General features: G+C 47.2%; 2 protein-coding genes across 2 annotated transcripts in view; one reads left to right on the top strand and one right to left on the bottom strand.

Moving 5' to 3' along the window:
* The window catches only part of LOC135898650 (uncharacterized), a 195,732-nt gene that overhangs the window by 72,394 nt on the left and 97,166 nt on the right, over nt 1-26,172 (bottom strand). The gene's annotated exons all lie outside the window — the stretch shown is intronic.
* LOC135898647 (uncharacterized) lies at nt 1,677-24,824 on the top strand. Its single transcript, XM_065427716.1, has 5 exons — nt 1,677-1,897; nt 6,281-6,484; nt 12,425-12,620; nt 21,269-21,492; nt 24,303-24,824. The coding sequence occupies exons 1-5, from the start codon at nt 1,812-1,814 to the stop codon at nt 24,724-24,726; spliced, it is 1,134 nt and encodes a 377-aa protein (XP_065283788.1). The 5' UTR covers nt 1,677-1,811; the 3' UTR covers nt 24,727-24,824.

The raw sequence follows: 26,172 nt of genomic DNA, 5'->3' as shown, positions 1-26,172 counted from the left end.
AGCCATGAACAATCAGTCACACTATTGCAGACCCCGGTAGCTCCGCATTTGCCTTGTGAAGTAGCAGTTTTTTTCTCGTGAAAATATTTTAGGGGCATTCTTGAGCGATATTCATAAACAATAGCTTGGTCGCGCCTTTCAACAGGGTTTTCGTCAAAAGCTGCAAAACACCTCGTTTTCCACTGCTTCCATGCAACCGTCACATGTCCAGCGTAATGGATGTCTTACCACTTCTAGGCAAGTCCGCTGAGAAACTGACGCATGTTCCTTATCCGATCGCTGGGCTCACCCGAGGAGCTCTCCCCACACGCTTGTTCGTAGAACTGTATCCGAGTCTCTGGGCTTGAATAACAGTCAGAAGATTTTCCATGAGATGCAGCTGTTTCTCGGGGTGTTGCTGTTGCAGGTGAAGCATTTCTAGCCAGCAGGAGTCCATGGAAGAGTCGGCCTTGCTCGGTGCAGTTCTTGCTGTCAGCTGCACCAGCGGTGTCATGATATGTTTTTGAAATTCTGAGTCCTTCATTCTTATCTTCACTGATGCTTGAACATCAATCTCCTGCAGCGTCTTCCCAGCCTTTTGGGCAATGAACTAACGAAGCCTGGGGGGTCACGACGTTTTCGGGTAAATCATACTTGGCATCTTCATGCACTTCACACGTTGAAGAATACAATGATGTTGCGCGCCTCTGGCTATACTCAGCGTTATCCACATAATAAAGGCTTGTATCCTGTCATAGACTGGGCCAAATGAACATTCCATGACAAGCGCGCACAGAACCAAAGCACGATCTCTTTAATCTTCTTCCTCTTCTTCCCCGCGTTCCCACCAGACCTCTCATTTGTCACCTCGGCCCACTACAATAACAATACCAGGTTTGCACGTAACTCCAATTTTGTACTGCCTATGATTCATTCTAACTATTGAAAAATGACATCATCATTCGCTGCTATAAAACTGCAGAATGGCTTACCCAACACCTTTAACTCATCATCCTTTTATGCATTTAGTCGTGCCATTAAGGATTTTTATATGTATAACTAAGTTTGCTTCATTAATTACACTACATTTGCCATTTGTTTGTATTGACGGCTGTATGTTATGCGGTCTAGGCTTGCATAAAGACAATTTGTTTTAGTTAGCTTAATTTATTTAGGTTGTATTTTTGTGATTGTATTTGTTTGTTTTAGTTCGCTTGCCCATCTTTAACAGTTCTCTCCGTTGTGATTATTAACCGAGGGTCCTGTCGCCTTCTTTCACATTGTGACCCTCGCCTGTATATTGTCTCAAACCCATTCATTCTATTTAAAGAATAATAAACTTAAACTAAAACTGAGTGCGCACTGTGGCACATCTTGGCATTTATGCGTTAAGCTACAGGCACAGCTAGAGCGATGGCAGCATTTGAAAAGCCCTTGGCCTCCCATGTCGATCTCGGAGACTACGAAAAACGATGAAGTATCGTTGGCCGTTTTTATACGTAGACAATATAACTTGAAAATTAATACAACTGGTGCGTCCAACGTTTCTTTTAGCCTTACCAGACACTAAAGGCAGGACAAAAGAATGCTTTCTTGCATTTACACTATTCGCTAAGCTCGAATAATTTCATATCCACTGCAAAAATAGTTTTCTTTGGAAGGGCATCGTCAGAAACATCATCTATAGCTTCGAAGGAAGGAAGAAGAAGAAGCATAGAGAGCGGTGAAGTGCTTTTCTTTGACAGCAAGAAGATACAGCGTTTTAGTTATTGAGCATCAATCATTTTTAGCGTTGTTGGCGAGGATCAGTACATACAACTGTGCAGGACACCATGACAGAAGCGATCAAGGCAGGTAACAGACCGAGGAAATCATGTGCTACAAAAGATAGGTGGCGTTTGCTGAAAGCAAGTTTGTGGTGAGTGAAAAATTATTTCTTCATCCGTGTAAATTTTTAGGCATGGTCTCACCTTTAAGTACACGCAGTTCATCGACAATAATGATAATCTGGTGACAGATTGTGAATGTGTAAAATGCCTCCCGTGCAGCTTGACTTCGGTGGAGCAGTCGCTGTGTTAAAGCAGCTCTGGTACTGCATATGCCAGCGCAATCCAGATTAGTAATAAATGCACCGAGAGAGAATATATGTGATCGCCATCGCAGTACTTTCCTAACCTAGGCTGGTTTATTTACGTCATTGTCGTAATAGGATATTTCGAACTTTGCACACACTGCATGTCATATGCACAAAAGGTTACAAATGTAGGCTGTCCCGTGCGTATCACCGAGGATGATAAAGTTGCTCAAATTTGTTACCGTAAACTCATCTGCCAGAGAGATCAAGAAATTGTACAGAGGAAGAGCTGGTATTGAGGTGAAACATCTTTAAAATGGGTCAGAAGGAAACGCTCGCTAAAACTACATGTAAGGAAAACACGTTATATCGTTATCGCATATATCTCCGCAGCCCTATACGGTTGAGGCGTCTTCAATATTTTGGCATCATTTAGCCTCTCGTTTGATATTCAGATGTATAGCTCAGCAGTATTATTGTCGATCAAAGCGGGATCTGTTGAACACGAACCAGCACCCATCAGGAGATAATAGGCCTACAAGTGCAATTTTGTTGCGGAAATTTCCTGCTTTCTTGTTTATTGCGCCCCCGCATTCCAGGAATTAGGTGAGGAAACTCGGGCAGCAAGACAGACTGAAGCTGATTTATGCCTGCCACCTTTCACCATGGTGGGCTCATTACGAATAGGGAGCGAGCACGATTGTAAGATTGTAAGAAGTGAAAGACGCAGACGCTGTCGTTTGTGAATCGGTGGGCTCAGAGTAAATAAGCCTGCAATTCCGGAAGTGTTGTCGCGCCCAAGCGAAGCGGCTGCTAGCTGACGATTATGAAGGGAGCCGGTTGCGTCCACCGTAGTCGTGCTGGATTCATGTTGCCAGATGAGCTGGCTGGCTGTATCCAAGCTTAGCGTCGCGCGAAACAATGGTGGCAGTGCTGGAAGCGACTCCTCTGCAGCAACACGACACGAACCGAGCAGTCTGAAACACGACACCCAGGTGAACGTGACCTGAAAAGGCAACGGACGTAGGCTTGTAATTTTGGAAGGGGTGCTGTCTTCTATAAATGCCTTCTATTCTTATTGCATTTCTAATTCTTATTCTTATTATTATTGTAAATGCCTTCTACTCTAAATTTTCCAATTAACTGTCTGTTTTTTGAGGTTACTACTTCATTAATTTGGTGTCACTGCTCAAGTAAATAATTGTGTTTTAGCGCGATAGCGTTAACGGTCCCGTGTCGTAAAAAATCTGGCGTCGGCGACCGCCGTTCCTCGTCGGGCATCGGACGTCGCTTCGGCGAAAAGAAGTTGGAACCAAATGTCGGACAACGCATACCCAACCACTCTTCTACCACCAAAGTTGCTCATGCCTTGTGTTGCATTCTTTACTGAGTTATTACATTAACAACGTTCTGTTATGGTGTAACAAGTGGTCTATGGAGCTTAACTTAAGCAAATGTAAATGCATGCGCGTATCACAGTGTACTAATACTAATCTGCATACCTATTTCCTCAATAATAGCCCTCTCTCAATTGTCTCATCGTACAAATGCCTCGGACTAAACATCACCAGCAACCTTTCCTGGCACATGCATGTCGACATTATATGTAGCAATGCCAATCGCATGTTTTGCTATTTGCGCCGAAACATCTCATCCGCATCATCGTCACGGAAACTAACTCTTTACAAAACATTAGTTGGCTCCAAAGTAGAATACGAATGCTCCATTTGGGGCTTGGCTAACATTACACTCATAAACAGCATAAAAGCCTTTGAAGATCGTTCAAGCCATTCCATCGTAGATGATTCCGCCTTTCGCTATTCCATAAAATCTACTACCACAACTGATCGTTGAAAGAAGAGCTTATCACCCAACCGTCATACATATCATCTCGCCCTGACCACAGTTTCAAAGTTGGTGTGCCGTCTTCACGTACTAAACTTTGTAATAATGCATTCATCTCTAGCACAAGCAAAGATTGGAGCCACCTTCCCGCCACCGCTGCAGTCATCCTGGATACCGACGCCTTCTAAACCATCATTCATGAAACGCCACGTTGAATATCTTTGTATTTTGCACAATTTTTTGGTATGTTCACTTACTCCTTTCTGTAAAGCCCTCGGGCCTTGAAAGTATCTTAAATAAATAAATAGATAAAAAAATAAATTAATTTCTCGAAATTTTCATAACGGCAACTGCAATGAAAACGTAATGTAATGCAATGAAAAAAAAACACCTACAGCGCACATCTTTTTATGTTAGTTCTTCTCAGACAAACATATTAAAAGTGCGAAACAATAACAGGATATCGACCCACGCACGAGGCCGCGTTTCTGCCAGGAAGCTCTCGACTCCAGCGTCACCCGGTAAACTTTGCGGTTACATAGCTTAGCTGCAGTTGCCAGAAAGCACGAAAAGCAGCCAGGGGTCTTTGAGTGCTATGGTGTTCCACTCTTAAAGGCGAAGCTGAACCGTGGTCCAAATTTTTATTCACAGGTACACCCTCCTATGTTGTATTCAGTCATAAATTATTGTAGAAACAGCCGATTCGTAGCAGCATCGTGGGTGCGTGCTATGTTTTACAAAAAGATCATTAACATTGTCATCATCATTATCATCATAATATGGGACCAGAACCAGCACTGAGCGAAAAATGTTGCGCAACATATAAATGAATATATTATGCAAGTGAAGGAAGCTTCGCTTGCAACCGGTTCCCACAAATGCGTGGGATACGTCATTTTCATTACTGTGATTTATTTAATTAGTATATTACCGTATTACATCCCTAAAGTCCATTGAAGCTCACAACTTCGCAGCAACGAGAGAACGCAAAGCGCAAAATTTGTGGAAGCGAGGAAAACAATTTTCGCAAGCAGCTTTTGTAGAGCAGAGCAGCTATGAAGAGCATGAGCTGTTCATAGAGAGGTGTGTGCCTCAAAAGGCAATTTCAATCCTTTCTTGCACAGAACAACCTAAGAAGAAAGGAACGCCCTTTCTATTTAATCGATAACTGAATATTTTAGGTATGCTTGTTGCTCCCCATATATATATGTATATGACAAAGTAAATTTTAGCGTTTTGTTTTATAAGACGTACAACATAATCTGGGTATACTTGTCAACTGAAATAGAGGGAGACGTGCCACCACAAGTTCAGCCTCCTGGATTTTTATAATACGGTGTGATAGTTGACCACACGAAATGACAAACCACAGAACCAGGACTAGCGGCGAGAACGGCAGTAGAACGCGGAAGGGTAAAACACACCGCCCAGTACGAGTGTCGTGGGTTACGCTGTTCACCAGAGAGAGGCACGCGCCCTGCTTTTGTCAGTGCGGCCGTGTAGTTCAGAGACAATGGCTCGGGGAGCCGTTCATTCGTCTTTGTTTTCACGATAAATCCATGGTGCAAGCCGAGTGGCAGTACTACAAAAGAAAATGATATGCTCGTCGGAGATCACACATATTAGTCGGCACATGTTTTACTTCACGCGGAATTGTTTTGTATTGCTGTGTGAGCAGGAGCGTGTTGAAAACCCCGGCAGGACATGTGTCCTCGTGAATTGAACAGCGTGTAACACGAAGCTCACACGGGTGTGCGCTTTTCGTTCAGCTTCAAACAATCGCCAATCATCTCCACTTCCCACGGTTACAAGGCGTTCCGTGTGGTCGATTCTTGTGCGAAATTATTAAACCTCCTTGTCTTGTACCTCTGGACATCGGACACCTCGGGGAGCCTGGCAACAGATGAGGCGCGCGTACTAAGTATGATGCGATGTGCACAATGTGCGCAATGATGGAAATGTTTGGGTAGCAAAAAAAAAAAACGAACGAAAGACAACCTTCCGTAAGTTACCTTGACGAACAGTGGCTCGTGTCTTATGTTCAATTTCGTATACTGCCCTACGCGAGGCAAGATCTGCTCATGCAAATAGCCAGACTGTATAAAGCTGTATAATTCAACACCAGCCTACTTCCTTATAGGCCGTAATCGCCTTGTTGCTAAAGTCTAGTCATGAATTTTCAAAGCTTCATACATTTCTATAAATAAACTTTAAGAAACAACATACCGTGACTTTCTTTAGGCCTACAATGTCTGCCCGCCGCACTTTACGTACTGTGGCTAATGCATCATTTTATAGTATTTACCTCCAAGGAAGAACTTTACTTACTTAAGCAATCTCTCTGCGGTGTTTTTGAAAATGTAATACCTTGTTTTGCTGCAGGACGATATTTGGAGTGCTTGCGGTGATAAACATCCTTCTTGGCATCAAGTTGAGCAAGCTTAAGGGGCAATTCAAGACGCAACCCCAGCGGCGACCAACACCACCTCCGACGCAAGTCCACCAGAGACCAAAAAGCTTCTACGACACGGACGGTGTAATGGGATACAGCTATGACGTCGTCCCCGACATCCTCCATCTCGTCAGGTATGTGCAGCCGCTAACTGAGAAAAACCCTGTGTCAAATTCATAAAGCCAGTTTAGAAAGAATTTTCGCGAATTTTCCCCATTCTCGAAGCTAAAAACGCCCTTTGGATAAGCAAGTTTATGGTTCCCACCGCTGCAAAAACAAGCGGTGCATTCGACAACACACGTGCGCGCAATGTCACGTGAACTACCGCATTAGGGCCAGATGTAAGCGATATCAAATCACAATACTTGAAGAGCAGGCCCAGCTCCTCAAGCATGTAGGAAGTTCTAATATATGCGTGATAATATAGCTCCTTGAGGTGTTCCTTTGCCAGGCATTTTAAATAAATGCGAAGTGATTTGGCCAATACTGATGCTCGCCTCGCGGTTGGGAAGAAACGCTCTTAATTGTATGTGCGCTCACCACAACCCGCGAGTTCGAGTTCCTGTAATATTGCGGCTGAGAGATGTTGTCGTAGGCTCCTATGAGCTCTAGTGCTAGGACTAGTCTTCGTCGCCGTACGGTATATTAGTTAGAATTTCCTCTTTAAGTAGGATGAACGGGTCCTGGCAAGATAAACCCGTGCGAAATCCTATCATAGAGTCCGGGAACCAGCTCCGCTCTTCCAGTTGTCGCTGCAATCTGCTATTGATAACCCTTTCAGAGAGCTTACCCATGGCGATGTGTCGCCTCGCGCGCGATCTGGATCGGATACCCGACCTAGGTTACACGCTCTACGCCGACGACATCACGCTGTGGACGAGCAGAGGTTCACCAGGGGATACGGAATATATGCTCAAAAGCGCAGTATTAGCGGTGGAGAAATTTTCTACATGGAGTGGCCTGAAGCGCGCACCCGAAAAATCTGAGGTCATCCGGATACACGTGAAAGGCAACAAATCCAGAGGATCGATTAACATCGTAGTTGAGGGCCAGTCAGTCCGAGAGGTACCCACGATGCGAGTGCTAGGTTTGTGGCTTCAGAGCGACCGGAGAGCACTACAGACACTCAAGACACTCAAATCCACAGCTCACAACATAGTCCAAATCATACGTCGCGTGACGTATCGAAAAGTGGGAATGCGAGAAGACGATACCGTAAGGCTCGTACAGGCCTTAGTGGATAGTGAAATCACGTATGGCTTATAGTACCAAATCCTGAACAGGGAGGAGGAAAATCAGGCTAACAATAATCCGAACCGCTTTCAAAGCTGCTTTGGGCCTGCCTAAGTGTACTTCAACGGAGCGCGCGTTAGCTTTGGGAGTGCACAATACTTTCGACGAACTGAGGCATTCCACCTTGATGCGACAGAGCAGGTGCCTCAGCTTCACAAAAACTGGTAGGGCAATATTGGCTAGACTCAATATCCTAGCATACCTCATTTATCTCACACCTCAAGCCGTACCTCTGCCTCCTTCGATGGGATCCAAAATTACAGTAGACCGAATTCCAAAGAATATGCATAGCGAGTACAACAAAGAAAGGCGCAAAGCACGCGCACAACACATTCAATCAGCGTACGCTAATAGCCATAGGTACAACACGTACTACACGGACACAGCTATGTATGCAGAAGCGACCGGGCAGCGCTACCAAACGAGGTACGCCCTGGCAGTCGTGAACGCGATCAGCCAACAGCAAATTACCGCGTCGGCCACGGCGGAATCCCCCACCTCGGCTAAAATATTACCAGTGGCGATCTCACTCGATCACGCCGAACGTTCAGAAAGGGACTCGGTCGTGGTCATGGACTCCCAGGAGACACGCCGCATGTTTCTCAAGGGGCACGTGACTGCGGCTAGCCTCGCGATAATCCCCAAATCCTTCAACCGCCTTTCAACCACGCGTTTCCGCGAGCGAAAAACGTAAGGCGTGGCGAACGCCCGCGTTGCCTCTCGACGCGCGAGCACCCACACGAAAAAATGGAGCGATGCTCTTGCGGCACGTTTTCCGGGTTGCCAGACAACATAACTCGAAACTACATGAATCGTCTCTGCTACCGCATATACAATGTGCCCTTAAACACACAGAACACTGCAATAAAAATAATCTTGTGTAATTAGACAGCGACTTTTTCTCCGAAGTGTATTTATCAAGCGTAATGTCAAGCAGCAAGATTGTCTGCGAAACTGCGACTTTGTACCTTTCGCGCTTAGAGGCCGCTGCTTCTTTACAACTTCACGTAAAAAACAGAGTGTCGGCCGCTTACTACCGATCAGACGAGGCGATCGCTACATTTGAGGGGGATGCTGAGGGCATCTGCTATACCGTCTACGCTGAGGATATCTGCTAAAGCTCGCCAAGCCTGGTCACGTTTGATGTTGTTCTTGTAATTGCGGTCGCGTACGTCACACAGGACGCGATGCTTCTGCACTTCAGTTATTAGGGCCTCGTTGAAGGTTTCTTTGTCCATTTTGGTGAACACGATGCAGGAACCAACACGATGCGCGAGCGAAATCACGGTAGCACGTGCTTTCTTTGAGGCGCGCGCCAGTTCTGCCGAGAAAAAATAAATGCCCCAGAGAGGCTCCGTCGAGATGCGTAAAGCCCCTAAACTTCGTAACGTAGTGCCACGCTTTGAAGAATGCCGCCTCCTCCTCGCGCGCTCTGGCCGAGGCCGACGCCGCGTCGCTATTGGCCTAATAGCATCACGTGAGCCCTCGCGCCGTGCATCAGCGCCATTTTTGCTCGAGAAGCGTCTACGGAGTGGCGAGGAGCGCATGTTCGTGCCGTGCGTGAGGGTGCGTGAAAGAGAGGAGAAACGAGGAGGAGGGAAGGCGGAGGAGGAGAGTGTCACTACTTTACGAAGTTTAAGGAGTTTTAGAGATGCGCAGAGAGCTGGGCCATCTGGTCGCCAAACCAAAAACCAAAATGCCACGTGACTTACTTGAACTCTGATTGGCGGACGCGACGCGTTGTTTTTTCTTTTTTTTACTGCGAGCAGCAGCACGCGGCCGCGCGATTTCTGGAGAGGCCATGCTGGGCACCCGTCAAAATGACGCGCGCGCCCCACCATCCGCGCGTCAATCGCGCCTGAAATCGCGCCATGCGGTTCCACCTTAACACAGTGAAATGCAGCCAGTTGCCGTGTACCACAGTGATCCGAAGGCAATAATTATGATGGTCGCGGAACAAAAGATGACAGCACCGCGCTCTTTCAGGAAATGTCTCTTTATTCGCCCAATACTATACTCATATTAGTCGAATTCAACATCGCCTATTTTCTAAGACATTTTTCTAAGTTAAAGCACCGATCGCAAAACAAATCAGTGTTGTGGCACTTCCGTGCATACCATTGTATGCGGACAACCTTTTCTTTCTGATAAAGGCGTAAGGATTTAGTAGCGGGGTGATAGCGTATCTACCATGTCTCTTCGAGACATATCTGGGATGTCTAATTGCGGCTGAGTCTGTATGACAAGTTATGCATAAGTTGCCATGGCTTAGGTAACGTACGGAGCTCGTGATGTACAGGTTAGATGATCGAATCCTGGTAATGGCATCTTTAGTTTTTCTCGAAATTTTTATTGCTCTCAAACGCTCTGTAGCGTTTTCTGCGTTAAAAAAATATATACGGTAGCCAGGCACCGCGTTTATCTCGCTCTGGAGCTGCTTTTAGCACCGGTACTCTGTGCCTCCCAGTATACCGCAGCTGCCCAGCATGCAGCGCGCGACACTGGACCCTTAATCCAGCATAGCACAGGGTTTTGCGAGTAGGGTTTGAGTACGGTTATTGAGAAAATTTTATAAACCCAAGGAAGTCACAATTTTATGTGTGATTAGCGACGATGCTGAAAGATGGCATGGATTGTTCACAGAATCGCTGTTGTGATAGAAGCCGCCAAGCGCCTTGCAATGCTCTGGCTTGCCTTCGGGAAGTGGCTAAGGATGTCCTGTTTCGCTTGCTCTGGCATGTATATCCGTGGTCTAAGGACTAGAGCATTGGGATGATTTGCTGGGTGTCCTCTGTTCCAATCTTTTGTCGGACAATCTTAACGCGAAAGTGTTAAGGGCTCCGCGTCGCATAAATTACGGCGCCAGTGGGCTTGTCCGGGAACAGAGAACTTCGTATATATTTAGGCATATGTATATGACATGCCTTGATATACGACATGCGGTATATGCGCGTTATGATGTCACACCGTTCTGTCTCTAATGGTGTTCATACTTTGTCGTTCATTCTTGATGAAGTCATTCCTCGGAATTTTGAAAACGACAGCCCACGAATAAGTGTCATGAAACAAAACACCGTCAGCGCGTGCCTTTTAATTTATATATTATCCGACTTAATTATTAAATGTGCAAAACAATAAAGGAAAGCTGGAAATGTTTGAATTTGTGTGGCGCTACCATGCACAACCTCCGGGATCGGCCCACGCAAGAGGCCGAGTTTTTACCAGAGAACTTGCTTTCCTGCATAGCGTTCGCCGCCAGCCTTTCCCGGTAAATGTCAGGTTACATAAGCATGTGTTGCCGGGAAGCATAATAATAATAATATTTGGGGTTTTACGTGCCAAAACCACTTTCTGATTATGAGGCACGCCGTAGTGGAGGACTCCGGAAATTTTGACCACCTGGGGTTCTTTAACGTGCACCTAAATCTAAGCACACGGGTGTTTTCGCATTTCGCCCCCATCGAAATGCGGCCGCCGTGGCCGGGATTCGATCCCGCGACCTCGTGCTCAGCAGTCCAACACCATAGCCACTGAGCAACCACGGCGGGTTGCCTGGAAGCATGAAAAGCAGTCAGTGATCTTTGGGTGCTGTCGTGTTCCACTCTTGAAGGCGAAGTTTAAGCGCCCTCCAATTTTATTTACGTTTATTTAGGTGCTATTATACACATATCCGTTCGCAACGACGCGGTGGCCAGTAGTCCTAGTAGCACATGCCAGCCCACATATCTATGGCTGCACTATCTCACGGACAGGGCCATGATTAAGGATGTGAAACATAATTGACACGGAAAAGTGGTAATACATCGCTAAGAAAGAGATTGCTCTTAAAAATAGGCGTCACCATATTGTCGTATTCTGTACTTTTTCTCTTGTTTGTTGAATGCGTGCTAGCCTTCCATTTTTCATCCTGTGCATCATTAAATGCTTACACGAAGTGATAAATCACCCTTTTGCGTCTACTAGAAATTCAAAATGACAACCTGGTGGGATAGTTGGGGGTATGGCATTATTTACTGAGTAGAGCAGAAGCACATGGAAGACGAAAAAAGAATGAAAGAAAAAGAGGGGAAAAACGCCATGTCCCATCTTTCTATTTCGTCGTCCATGTGCTTCTGAGCTACTGTGCAAGTAATAGTAGACATTATGCGAATGTTATATGTTATTATTGACTAGAATAAATAGTCTGCCTACCATGCTTTAAAGCGTAGAAGTGCAATCGTAGTCCTTCTGTATATTTGTTGCTTGCAACCACTTCTGCAGCATTGCTATAGACGCGTCTTTATAGAGCGCTTAGAATGTGCTTAAATAAGCGAAGTTAACAATAAACTAGCAGAGATGGCTTCACCTAGTGACAACAAGTGAAGGTATTCTTACCATCAACGCCAGTATGGTCAGGAGGAGCTGAAATAAGCGGCAGGATATTGTCGTTTTCTCTAGTTTTGTTCTTATTTGTTTATTGCATAGAAACCTCTAATTTATCCTCCTATGTATAATGACATGCTTAATAGAAATTATAAACCAGCCTTTCGCGGTACACATTATGAGGATATACAATTTTACTAATTCTCAAAAAAAAAATTCCGCATACCATCCTTTAACGCGTAGCACTGCAATCGTCTTTTTTTTTGTAGTTCTTGCTTGCAAACACTTCTGCAGCTTTGCTATAGACGTCTCCTCATAGTACGCTCAGAATCTCTTCACATAAACGGAGTAAATGACGAACTGTCAAGTGTGGCATGCTTTAGTGCCAATAAATGAAGATATCGTTGCCTTCGTCCCAGGTACAATCAGGAGGAGCTCAGCTTTCCTGACGCTGTGTTCTACCGCTCTATGTACCTCAACCACAGACCGCGGAAGATAATGGTCCACTGTAGTCCGTGTGGATTCACTGGCCCCTACGCTCGCTTGGTTGAAGGCATTCCGTTCACTTATGTGCCGACAGTATTCCCCAAAGACGTCTTCGGCACACCTATAGATGTAAGTGAATGTCTTAGCCTCGGAGACGGACACCCTACGCAACTCATCACAGTGAATTATGCTTGGTTCTCTTCCTAGGTGCTACCTTTAAATGATAACTGTAGGGATGTCTTCTATGTGACACCTAAGGATGACTCGAGAAAGTGTAAACAATTAACATGATGTGCCTGCACTGAACCTTGGCACTGTTGTCTACTGACGACATGGTGCACACAAGACGTCTAATTGTTGGTGTCCTGTTTGACTTTTTTCTTTACTTATTTTGAGATGTTCTCTTGAATACTGTTTAATAAGCGTTCTTGCAGAATGTTTTATTTTGACAGCTAAAAAGTTTCATTCCACGTTTATGGGCCGTCCTTGCACTGTAACAAAGCGGTAGCTATAATTAAAGTAGAATAGTTACGAGGAAATAAAAAGAAAAATATATTTTCGAAGTAATAGTGATACTTCTAAGAAAGTGTACTACAGCATCGTGCACATGCTAACTTTCCATGGAAATCGTTTGGATCAGGTAAAACATTAAGCTACCGTCGTAAACGACATCTGTACGTAAATCGTAGTACGATGTAAATTGAATTTTGATAAGTAGTTAGGATGTTCCTCCTAAATATAACAGTATATTCCCAGCGGTACATATTTAAAAGGTAAAGCTCCCAAGCTACTGGCACCGACTGACAGTTGGTCAACATAATGAGGTCTTGCTCAAAGCTTTATGCAGAATGAGATGGAGGTGTACTAGGGCTGTCTAGGACGGCTCAGTTCTCTGTGTGCCACATGTTCAAAGCTTGCAAACGCACCTTTGGGTTCTTCAAAGGCTAGCATACTTGAGCAATGCTAGGCTGCAGATGCCGAATAGACAAATTCAATTATGACTATAAATATTTCTGGGCATCGGGCAGGTTTTCTTCGCACAAATTTTCTTTGCAGAATCACACATCTGGGTTACTAGGAACAATTTACAAGAATTCTCCCAACTTTTCGGATCACTAAAAAAGTTGATTTTCAATACATGGGCTATTACGACATTGAACAATACCGAGCTCATCATAATGACACGTGAACTCGTTTATCTTTTACGGCGGAGCGCTTTTAACGACTAAAAATTGTTTTTGCTGAGCGCAGGACGCGTGTACATGTATCGGAAGTTTCTAGAATATTATTGATCCTTCTATCTACTGTCAGTTGTCGCCGAACCTTTTGTAATCTGAGTGCATGTATGCTCGACGCGAATGGTGTCGAGCATTGTGGAAGGGAGGCGGGTCCCAGGGGTTACTCTGGAACATTCGACGACTGATCTATAAAAGCCGACGCGTTTCACCCGCTGATCAGATTTTGACGATCGCCGACTGTGTTCGCCGTTGTCGCCGTTCTTTAAGGCAGCCTGTTCTTGTGGGCACAGGTTCGCCCAATAAAAGTTAGTTTTGTCTTTCGCAGTATTGCTACTGTGTTCTTCATAAGTCACTCCACGTGATATCTGGTAGAGAGGCTGGGTATACGTCCTTCTTCGTGATCTTGTTCAGTTGACGATAATCGACGCAGAAACATAGGGTTCCGTCCCGTCCTTTTTCTTCACTAAGACAACAGAAGACGCCCACGGGCTTTTCGACGGCTGGGTGATGTCTTCGCCCAACATTTCGTCGACTTGTCTTACAGCTTCGCGTTCTCCCGTCGAAATTTGGTAAGGGCTCTGGCGGAGTGGTCGAGCGCGCTCTTCAGTTATGGTGCGATGCATTGCAACTGGTGTTTGTCAAATTTTCAATGACGTCGAAAAGTATCTTTGTATCGTCGAAGCAGACTTCTGAGCTGTTGCTGCTTATTCACGGGGAGACTTCGACTTATATCGAAGTCTGGCTCGGGAACTACGGTCGTCGGTGCAGATGCGGCAGAATCCGAGAGGACAAACGCATTGCTGGTCTCCAGAATTGCCTCGGTATATGCGATCGTCGTGCCCTTGTTGACGTGCTAGAACTCCTGGTTGCAGTTTGTCAACAACAACTTCGTGTTTCCTCCACGCAATAAAGCGATCCCTCTTGCGACGCAAATTTCATGGTCGAGCAGTAGGCGTTGGTTGCCTTCGATGACGCCTTCTACGTCAGCAGGTGTTTCGGTGCCACTGAAATAACAATGCTAGAGCTAGGCGGGTTGCTTACTTGACCTTCCAGCACGCTCAAGGGATGGTGACTGCGATGGCCCTCCGGCGGTACAGCTTGATCTTCCGGCAGCATTATTGACTTCGACTTCAGGTCGATGATTGCGCCGTGTTGGTTCAGGAAGTCCATGTCGAGAATGACGTCTCGTGAACATTGTTGGAGGATAACGAACGTGGGAGGGTAAGTCCGGTCATGAATGCTAATACTTGCCGTGCAGATTCCAGTAGGGGTTATCATGTGTCCTCCAGCAGTCCGACTTCACGGGCCTTCTCATGCAGTCTTAGCTTTCTTCAACTGGGCGGCGATGAGTCCACCCATGACGGAGTAATCGGCTCCTGTGTCTACTAAGGCGGTGACTGCGTGGCCGTCAATAAGCACATCGAGGTCGGTGGTTCTTTCCCTTGCCTTACACTTAGGTCTTGGCGTCGGATCGTGGCTGTGTCGCGTTTACCTGTGGATTGTACGTGGCGCCGTCAGGTGGACTTTCGTTCGAGTATTGTTTGCTTCCAGACTTCTTTGGGACGCCAGCCTGTCCTTTTGTCGTCGAGGTAGTCTTCTCCTAGTCTTCGTAGGCAGGCGGAGGATCATCGGCAGTTCGACGAACAGCAACCGCACCTCCATCGGTTGCTGCTTCTAGTTTCCCGGATATGGGCTCACGGACCGGCCCCGGGCTACCTGCGGCGACAGGTAGCGGCCTAGTGATGGCGCAACGGGACGGTCGTCGAGGGCTCCACTGAGTCGCCGAGAGGTAGTCGGCGATGTCACGAGGGCGTTCACCTTCCCTCGGGCGCGCTGCGTTGACGGCGAAGCCTCGCAATCCCAGGTCGCGCTATAGGCATCGGCGGTACACATGGCCCGCATCGCCGCAGTGGTAGCAGAGCGGGCGGTAGTCGGGGGCGCGCCAAATTTCCGTCTTTTTCACGTAGGTGCGCTGGGTGACGGGTGGGCGTGCTGGTGGCGGCGGTGGCGGCGGACCACGGAATTGGGGCGTTACAGGGCTCTGGGGACGTCGCGAAGGGGGACCTTGACAGCGTGCGACAGCGGCGTTGATCATCGCTTCTGACTGGGGCTGCGGTAATTGAGGTTACGCCTCAGGATCTCCAAGCGATCGCTGAATCTCATCCTTCACGATGTCAGCGATTGAGGCCACTTGAGTCTGCGACGAAGGCAAGACCTTGCGCAGTTCTCCGTGCACAAAGGCCCTGATGGTCTCTTGCAGATCACCGGAACCCAGCGCTTGGATGGCGCCCTGATGTGTGAGCGCTTGATGGTTATATTGCCTATCGCGCATTTCTGAAGTTTTCTCAATCGTGTTTGCCTCTGTCAAGAACTCGGCTACGGCCTGCGGTGGGTTTCTGATGAGTCCGGCGAAAAGTTCTTGCTTTACGCCTCGCATCAAGAAACTCACGTCTTTCTCTTCGGACATTTCCGGGTCAGCGTGCCGGGAAAGACGGGTCATCTCTTCCCTGAAGATGGCGATGGTCTCGTTGGGTAGTTGGGCTCGGGTTTCCAGCAGAACTTCGGCCCTTTCTTCACTGACAACGCTCGTGAAGGTCCTCAGCAAGTTACTGTGGAACAGGTCACATGTTGTAAGGGTGGGCTCCTGGTTCTCGAACCAAGTCCTCACGGTATCTTCCAAGGAGAAGTGCACATGTCGTAGCTTATTTTCAGAAGTCTAGTTGTTGAAGGTCGAGATTCTTTTGAAGGTTTCGAGCCAGGTTTCCTAATCCTCCGGCGTAGCTACACGGAAGGTAGGTGGCTCTCTGCTCTGTTGAAATACGATGGGTGACACTGGGGCTGCATTGTGGTTGCCTTGGCCACAATCTTCTTGGTCTTCTCAGGTAGACGTCCGTGCTCTGCGTGCAGCTGTTGAAGACGACTGCTTGCTCGATGTTCCGGGACTACGTTGTTGTTCTCTTTGCGGTCTGGGCTTGGATCACGGCTTGTCGGGGTTGTCCGGTGCATGAACGAAAAGCACTTCCGCCAGATGTCACGTGGAATGACGTATGAAGGACACAGTAGCAATCACCGTACACAGTACCATCACAGCCCCTAAGGCCCTTTCTCAAATAACACAATCGTTCATTGGCGTCGCTTTATAGGATTAACGTTTTTTTTTATCTCGAAACAGCATTTGATGCTCTTATTACAATGTATCCGAAAATCAATTAATAAATTACGGTATATAGTGAGCTCCTTTACCGCACGCTGACGATACGTGATATATCATGACATCTAATAATCCGATTAACTTTAAGTGAAAGCAAACGTTGAGTGAAAATAAGGTACCTGATGGATATCAAGTAACAGACGAAGTACTAAATGTAGAATAATAAGTGCGGTACGTTCCTCCCGAGGTAAAAATCGATGAACACTAATGAAATAGAGATAATCAGAGAGAGAGTCTCAAACAAATAATTTCAATGAAATATCGCTCAACAATGGTAGATCAACGCTTAAACCGGCAACAGCAGATGCAAAGAAGACGCTACACATTTTCTGCACCAACTCAGGCTCGTATGAGTGCAACGATACAGGTGACAATGATTGAAAGCAAGATATGTTTTATTCATTGTCACCTCTCATATTGCATTGTGACTTGGACTGACCCCATACCTGTGCTCGTAACGCTGGATTCACACGGCTGGTGCGATTGCGGGCAAATCGGTCACGTGGCGTCAGACGTCAGTCGGATGACGTCGCACGCACAGTGAGCATTCACGCGACAGAGGGTGACAGTGCGGCTGGAGCAGCCCTCGCCTGGGCAACGACGACTTCGCCCTCCGCGGTATCGCCAAGCGCCTTCTCGCGTGGACGGAGCGAACGCCACGTGAAGCCGAGTTCGCAGGCGCCTCTTCCACTACTCGCTGTGTGCAAAATGCGCACCTGTAAGGAGGAGCAGAACGGGCAACCAGGAAGGAGGGGAGAAGGGAGCCTCAACACGCAGTCGTGGGGAGAGGGCGGGGTGCCCCAGGGGGACAAAGTAAACGGCGGAGAGCTTTGCCTCACCCCCAAGTGAAATTCGGGCATAAAGCGCACGTCAACTTTCCTGTCGAGTTTTTTGATACATATCGAGCCAAAATCCGTCGCTCCCTAGGGAGGGCTTGCATTACAGACTGGACTGTACATCGAAATAAACAAGAGCAGCTCATTTTCACCGAAGATATTGAAACCTGGGTGGAGCAAATACGCGAAATACACGAAAGAGCAACGAGGGAGATTGCTACAACATCGGATATAGCAGTGGTAGACAGCCGCCCCATACATTTATGGGAAGCACGCAGAAGCCTGACTAGACGATGGAAAAGAGAAAGATTAAATAGAAAGCTCAAAATACGTATAGCTCAACTAACACAGGAGGCTAACGCTTATGCACAAACACTAGAAAACAATAATTGGCACCAGTTCTGTGAATCTCTACACGGAAACTTACACACAATATATACATGGGCCATTTTAAGAAGCAGGATAGATCCTGCAAGTACGAAAACAGCGACGAACCGAGATCTGCGATTACTTGAATGCGAATTTCGAGACGCTGACACCCATCTCCTAGACACACTAGAAGACATGTATATAGGAGCAAATTCCACGCAAAACCATGATACTCCCGCATAATTAGGAGGGAACAATGAGGACCTAGATGCCTCTTTATCGGTGGCAGAGGTTTTCGCGGCATTCCAAACTTTCAAGAAAAATACGGCGCCTGGACCGGACAAAATAACAAACGCCATGATTCGCAATCTTAGCCTCAATGCTTTAACAGGGCTAACAGATCTTTTTAACAAACATGTATGGACTGAAGGAGGTGAAATCCCACAGACATGGAAGCATGCAGAGATAATTCGAATACCGAAACCAGGGAAACCGAGGGACATAAAGAACCTCCGACCCATATCCCTTACCTCATGTCTGGGTAAGCTTTTTGAAAAGGTTATACAGATGAGACTCATTAGGTACATAGAAAGCAGCAGCTTTTCCCGGAAACTATGTTCGGCTTTAGACAGCATATGTCGGTAAAGGACGTGTTTCTCCTACTGAAAGAAGAAGTATTAAACACAGAGAGAGGAAATGCAGACAGACTCATAGTGGCATTAGATATCAAAAAAAGCTTTCGATACCATCTCGCACGAAAGCATTCTAATGGAACTATTGAACATGCACTGCGGACAGCGCACTTATGAATACATAAAATCCTTTCTAGACAGCCGCACAGCCACGATAGGGCTAGGATCCACCCGCTCAGCTGTTCTACAGACCCCCAAAAGAGGAACGCCACAAGGTTCAATTCTTTCACCGCTACTCCTTAATATAGGGATGAAAGGACTAGCGGTGAAACAACAACGGATCCCAAACTTAGGACATGTGATTTACGCGGACGACGTAACTCTCTAGACCGCAAAGGGATCTTTGGGGGAACGTCAGGAAACCCCCCAGAAGGCAATTAGCATTGTTGAGGATCATGTAACAAAAGCTGGCATGAATTGCGCCCCGGAGAAATCCGAACTAATCCGAGTCAGATCGCCTTATACACGAAAGGACGATACAATTCCGATAAAGCTTGCTCTGGGAGGTCAAACCATGCTGGAGGTATCTAAAGCTCGCATACTCGGACTATGGATACAGGAAAATGGAGCAGTAGGGCACACGATCGCAAATCTCCGGAAAACGGCTAACAGCGTGTCTAGAATGATAAACAGAGTAGCAAAAAACAGAAAAGGCATCAAGGAGGAAGAGACGATAACGCTCGTACAGGCATTTATCATAAGCCGTGTAACCTTTGGCCTTCCTTTCCAAAAAGTATCAAACTCAGAGGAAACTAAAATAAACGCCCTTACACGCACAGCTTACAAGGCGGCGCTTGGTCTACCGATTTGCACTAGACGACCCTTTTTAATGCAATAGGCAAAAGCAACACATTTGAATAACTCGTGGCTGCAACACCGATTCCACAATGAGAAAGGCTCAATAGCTTTCCAGACACATCCTTGGACTCAGCGCAAACGCGGGACTGGCGCCGACTACAAACCCGTACATAGCGACACCTACTCCTACTACACCACATACACCCCACCCGGTATCCCAAGACGTGCCCTTGGTGCGGAGGGCGGCCATCTCTTGACCATGTCACATGGTCGTGCCAGAGTCGGCCACAAGAAATCCAATCACCCCATTATGGGGCAAAACTCCAACAGTAGGCAGTGGGAGGTGTGGCTAGCCAGCGCGGTGCGGGAGGAACGATTGGCCCTTCTCGATGAAACCCGGCGTGCCGCGATCGCCAGTGGGGCCCTGGACTGAGGGACTCACCCACTGGACCTGAATGTGATTTCTTTAATAAATGTTTTGTACTACTACTACTACTGTCGAGTTTTTTAAATTATGTATATACATGGCTATTCAACAGTCAGCAAACAGCCTATATGTTACGATTGTTGTGATGGTGATTCTCTTATTTATTTCCGTAGGCAGTTTTGTGTCGTGTACTCAGTTACCTCGTAGGGGCGTATATAGGTGTAACGGAAGAAATGCTGGACTTCACGTCTACTTGCGTTCTTACGGTTGGACTTCTGTATTCGTATAGCGATTTCCTAGTACCGCAATTATATTTTCACGCAGTTGTGATGGTGAAAAAAGCAGCAAAACTGGGAATGATGTAACTAGCCTTTTATCAGGCTAACTTGTGCCTGCATGTATACATGCAGGCTCAAGTTTGCCTAACATGCAGCCGCATCCAGCGCAGCGCGATACATTTTTTCAGACGGTGAAAAGAGCCCACCCATAAAAGGTAAATAAGTTCACGTGTCAATATGGGGGGTGGAAAAGCGAAATGAACCTGTTGAGCTAAATGCGTCGCAGCCTGCAAGCAGATAAAAATGCGCCATTTAATGAAAAAAAAAACATTGCCAGTTGCTTCGCTGTGTGCCCGTCCAAGAGAAACCGAAAAATAGCTTCGACACAATTGCCAGCCACAGAAAGCAAGAACTCGCGAGAACTCACCCTGAAATATGAGGTAGATTAAAAGTGTAATTTCTGTTGTCGGTGACCAGCGTACATGCACCAGCGTTAACTGCAGAGACTGCGCAATGTAATTAACATTTAATGTAGGTTAAATCGAAATGAAAGTGTCTCATTTTGAAGTCGAGGAATCGAATAATTTGAGGAAGCGTATTGAAACCATGGTATCCAATATTGCAGAGACAGTCCAGTGCGTCTTCTTATAACCGAGGTATATTCACAAAATTATGGTTTAAAATCTGCGTTTGTTTACAATAAGCTGACGAATGCATTGATTTATAATTTTCTGTACGCGTCTGGTCAGGGTCCCCAAACACTGATGGGAGACTGCATTTTTCTTGATACATTCAGTTTTCCAAATGGGAACATGCAATTGACCGATGGATTGAAATTGAATATTGCGAACTGTGTGTGCATCTGGTAAAGAATAGCGTGTGCGCGCATTCTCTTCATCACAACGCCGTTTTTTTTTTTTTTTTCTAGCCAGAATGGTCCCACCACTCAACGGACATTGTGCGCATACGTGTCCTGATGCGTTACGGGGGCATCTACCTCGACGCGGACGTGTTCGTGGTGCAGTCTCTGCGACGGTTTCTTCGTTACGAGGCCACCGTGGGTGGCGTAGAAGATGGAACTTTTGGCAACATGATAATGATCGCGCACAACAACTCCCGTGTCATGCGTCTGTTCATGGACACCTACCGCGAGTGAGTAGCGCGCAGATGCAGCAGTTGTGAAAACAAAGGTTTTGCGCGCTAGCGACAAAGTTCAGATCGCCAAATTACGAAAACCCGCAGAACCAACAAGTGACACTTTATAACAGGACAATTTTTACAGCTATCTGGTGCATAATGAAGTGTCCGGCCAGATGATTTTGATCTGGCGGGGCGTGAAATGTACTTTCTTTAGAATTTGTAGCGCCGGTTCGTGGGTTCTGCCTTTGGCAAAATTACACACTGCCGTCTTGGAGTCGCAGAAAATTATTTTGGCTGCGGTATTTGTGATAGCTATTGCTATCGCGGTTTCTTCCGCTTCTTCCGCGTGCCTTCCAAAAATGGTAACCGCGGTGATTGGTTTGAGGCCGTTTCCTATCTCGGAGAACCTATTTCCTAACTCGGAGAAAGCGTCGCGTTCTCCCAGTTCGGCTACGTCTACGTAGACCGCCTCCTCGTGGTTTGCGTAGTGTCTCTGGAGTGCTTTGGCCCGGGCCTGTCTCCGTTTGCTGTGATACTCCGGGTGCATGTTCTTTGGGATTAGGTCAACCCTGAGGCGATTGAAGATGTCAAGGCACTCTCGTTCCGTAATGGAATAGTTGCGCTCCGATGGTGCTAGGAGGCGGCTCGCATAGGCAATAACGCGATCCTTGCCACGCTGACGCTGGGCTAAGACGGCACCTATTGTAGGGGCCTCGAAGTGGGCGACAATGGGTGATGAGGTTAGAAGAGTGACGAGACGAGAGAAGGTGGCTCCTTCTGCAGTGCACCACGAGAATTGTACGCCTTTCTTCAAAGGATTAGTTAGGGGCCTAGCAATTGTCGCAAAATCTGGAACAAATGACGAAAGTACCAGCACAGCCCAACAAAACTTCGAACGTCTGCGGCTGTCTTCAGAACCGGAAACTCTCGGACAGCGCGAGTTTTACAGGGATCAGGTTGTACTGATCAGATGGCCCAGAAGAGTAATTTGTCGGTGGCCGAAACGACATGAGGACGAGTTAAGTTGCAGTTTCGCCTTTCGGAATACATCAAGTATAGTTGTGCGACGCTCAAGGTGAGTGTAGAACGTTGGCGAGAAGACAATGACGTCGTCGAGGTAGCACAGGCATATGGACCATTTGAAACCTTGGAGCAAGGAGTCCATCATACGCTCAAAGGTGACTGGGGCGTTGCATAATTCAAACAGCATTACTTTAAATTGGCATAAGCCATCAGGTGTGACGAACGCGGTTTTTTCTTGTCCATATCGCCGACCACTTCGGAGTTCCGTGGTGAGGACGGGGATCACTGACCTCCACCACAGATGTTACGTGTGGAAAAACACAGACGACAGATGCTATTTATAGGCAATTTACAATGGAGCCAGGCAGCCCGGCTGATACTCGCTCGTGCCAAGGCCACCAACCGACTTCGTCATTCTCGCGGCAGCTCGTCTCTTGAGCATCCCTCGATGATATCGTAATTATATTTATTCAAGAATGTTTTTACTAATGAAAACAACGTATCATTATTTCGCATTATTGGTGGCGCCTCCAGGACACCAAAGCGATAACGGGGAGATCAAAGCTAGAAGCCGGACTGGCCCGTGGGTTGGCGCTCGCAGAGGCCTGCGCGGGCCAGGGGAGTATAAGATCGGCTGTCTGCGACAGCGGACAGCCAATTTTTTATGCGAACACGCCCTGGCACTATACGGACTCCGCGGGCCTCTTCCACGGGCCGCCCTGCTTCCAGCTTTGATCTCCCCGCTAACGCTTGCGTGCCCCGCAGATCCTGTGCCACCTGGTTTAATACAACTTCAGCTGCTCTCTTGAGGTTTCCATTTGTCGGTCACATGTGCCCTTCTGGAGCAGTGTTTGTAAAAAATGCGATCTATCATCGCGACGAAAAAAGCAACCCGCGAAATATACAACACCATTCAGAACATTGCCCCCTTCATCACCAAACGGCGTCCGCGCCCGCTGCCTGACCCCGCGGGCAGCCAGCGGCGGAGCCTAAACAAAGTCGACCGCACTCCGCAATGCCGGCATGTCCAAGGGACAAAGGAAAACAGTGCACGCTCAGAAGCCTCCTCGGTAGTGCTTAGGCTGAGTCATATATTCAAGGAGCAAATCCCCGACATTTTCTCTCTCGCGCCCACTCTTACTCGTGCCTGCGCAGAAACGTCGAGCGCCGTAAAAAGCGCCACCTCCGCTGTATGTACTAGCAATTGTAGAAACACTTCAGGGGAAACGTCCAGAGTGAGCCGCACGTAAGGCAAAGTTGCGCGCAAGCATTTCAATTTCTCCCAGTGAGCTAAAATCTTCAAATGGACGCACAAGTGCGCTTTCAGTCACGTTCAAATTTATCGCCACGTAGAGCAGTATAAGTCCTCCTCACAGCGATACTCTCGTCTGCAGCAGCGTGATTAATAAGGCACTTTAGACAAACGACCAGTTCGTTCAATTACCAGCTGCCTTCAGTGAAAATCACCATGGGAGATTGCATTATACGTATCAAGGGCTGAGGAAAAACACGGAAAGATGGAATTTCAAGGCCCTTAAAGTCCCATGTACACACCAATTATTTTAGACGCATAGGCAATAAATTGGCACAATAATGACTTTAAAATGTAGGCATGTTGACTGACCTACTGTTTTCTACTTATCAGATAACCAGTGGCCACAGTGCCACATATCCAGTATTCGTAGGATAGCATGCCAAGGGGCACATACTCAGTGGTCCCAGTTGCGCGTAGTATACTTGGTGAGGTTTCTCTTTGTTTTGTTTTGTTGCGGCACCTTCAATTTCCGCTCTGCTCGCAGGTTCAATGCATCACTGTGGAGCTACAATTCCGGAGACGTGCCCACCAGAGAACTGGTTGACAAGCGGCCTCACCTGTTCCACCGCATGACCCACGGCCTCGAGACACACATGCATCCAGCTGTCTACTTGCCCCACTTCATCCCCGACTGGCGGAACGCCTACGCCATGCACACTTTAATTAACTACCGCCATCTTGCGAAAGAAGACCCACTGATTGGTCAAGAGCTCAACGAGACAACCATCAGAAACTACGATACAGCCTTGGGACAGATGGTTCGCTCAGTTCTTTTCGGCACGTCTGATTTTGTCGCTCCCGATGCTCGCTTGCTGAATGTTACTGAACTGGCTGCCATGAAGGACCGCGGCGATGACCTCACTCGAATGGATACTGGAAGTTCGAGACCATTCTATTATCCAAATTAGTTCTCGGGAATGGTGCCTGCGTTATCGGTAGCGCTGTTGACATGTTTCTTTCACGCCTGTGTATCCAGGAATAAAAGTTGATGGTTGAGACAGTGAAATCTGCCTTAGTCAACGCCTAACAATGGTGGAAAAGAGCTAGCACGTTTAGGCAACTCGTGTTGTTACCTATCTTGTTTATCAATATCTTCACTCACCAACCAAGTAGTGCCATATATTTGACGACTTTGTCCGTCTGATCTGAAGACAGGAATACAGTAAAATGTTTTTGTGGGGCTTTAAGCTGCTCCTACTATTTGTTGTCATCTTAGTAAGAAATTTACCCATTTATGTTTTCTACATGACACTTACATGCTCTTATTTAGTTGGGGAATATTGGTTGCAAGTAAAACGATGTAAAATGCAGCATTTGCTAGAAGGGATAAAAAAAATGGCTGTGGCTTAGGTAAGGTTAAGCCCAGGATGCGAAGCATACTAGCCTTTATTTTAGTTGTTGAACCACTGTTTAGCCTGGTGAACTGCTGTTGCTTGGCTATATTTGGTTCGGCTAGACGAAGAAACAACTCATGCATTACTGCTTCGCCTTCAAGAGTGGAACGCGACAGCGTTCCCGTCGACCCGCCAAGGGGTGTAAGACAATGGGCTACAGGGCAGCGACTACGCGCCCCGCATTGGACGCGGTGAGCGTCGAGCAAAGCAGCGTTCGGCGCGGCAACGAAATGTGCGCCTGAGCAAGAGACGCACGCCTTAGAAACAGCTCGTTTCTAAGGCAACACCGCATTCACTAGAGGCGCTTTTGTACCGCTTTGAAGCATCGTACTCGTGGCTCAGTGGTAGCGTCTCCGTCCCACACTCCGGAGACCCTGGTTCGATTCCCACCCAGCCCGTCTTGCAAGAGTTGAGCCAAAGCCACTTCTCCTCTGTCGTGACGTCACGGTGTCACGTGGTTTCATGGCGACACCGCCGCGCCTGAGGAGCTGGGTTGAGCTCTCGTAATATGCTTCGCATAAAAGCGTGTTTCAAAAAGAATGTTCCTCTGAGTCAATTTTAGTGTGTTTTGTGCAGTAGACCTGCTTTATGAAATCGGAAACTATACAAAGGCAAGAGGTAATTAGAATCGACCCCGGGTTATGCGCTCTACGCATTACATGGCATGCCCCGCTGCGTTTGCTTGTCTTAAGGCCAGAATACATGGAGCAAATATGCGAAGAATAGTCGGCGTTCGGCGCCCGGCGGCGTACGCACGACGAGCGGCGGTGGAGAAAACGTCGTTCGGCGCCGATCCAGCTGGAGCAGAAAAGTTCGTCGGGCGGCGACGATACCGGAAGCGGCAAACGAGCGGCGCCCCAAAGCGAGTCAATCAGTTCTCACTATCCGCCCCGACTTCCGGCTAGGCTTCCCCGCTTGTCGGTGTATCCCGATCCCGCTCTATCGTTCACGCCGGTCTCC

The sequence above is a fragment of the Dermacentor albipictus genome, chromosome 8 (genome assembly GCF_038994185.2).
Source record: "Dermacentor albipictus isolate Rhodes 1998 colony chromosome 8, USDA_Dalb.pri_finalv2, whole genome shotgun sequence".
NCBI lineage: Eukaryota > Metazoa > Arthropoda > Arachnida > Ixodida > Ixodidae > Dermacentor > Dermacentor albipictus.
This window is presented reverse-complemented; position numbering and strand designations above follow the sequence as displayed.

Bases quoted from the DNA above. Each gene is read 5' to 3' on its own strand.
- LOC135898647 (XM_065427716.1), top strand. From the start codon at position 1,812: ATGACAGAAGCGATCAAGGCAGGTAACAGACCGAGGAAATCATGTGCT. The intron at 1,898-6,280 runs GTGAGTGAAAAA...GTTTTGCTGCAG, and splicing joins TTGCTGAAAGCAAGTTTGTG to GACGATATTTGGAGTGCTTG. The intron at 12,621-21,268 runs GTAAGTGAATGT...TTTTTTTTCTAG, and splicing joins TCTTCGGCACACCTATAGAT to CCAGAATGGTCCCACCACTC.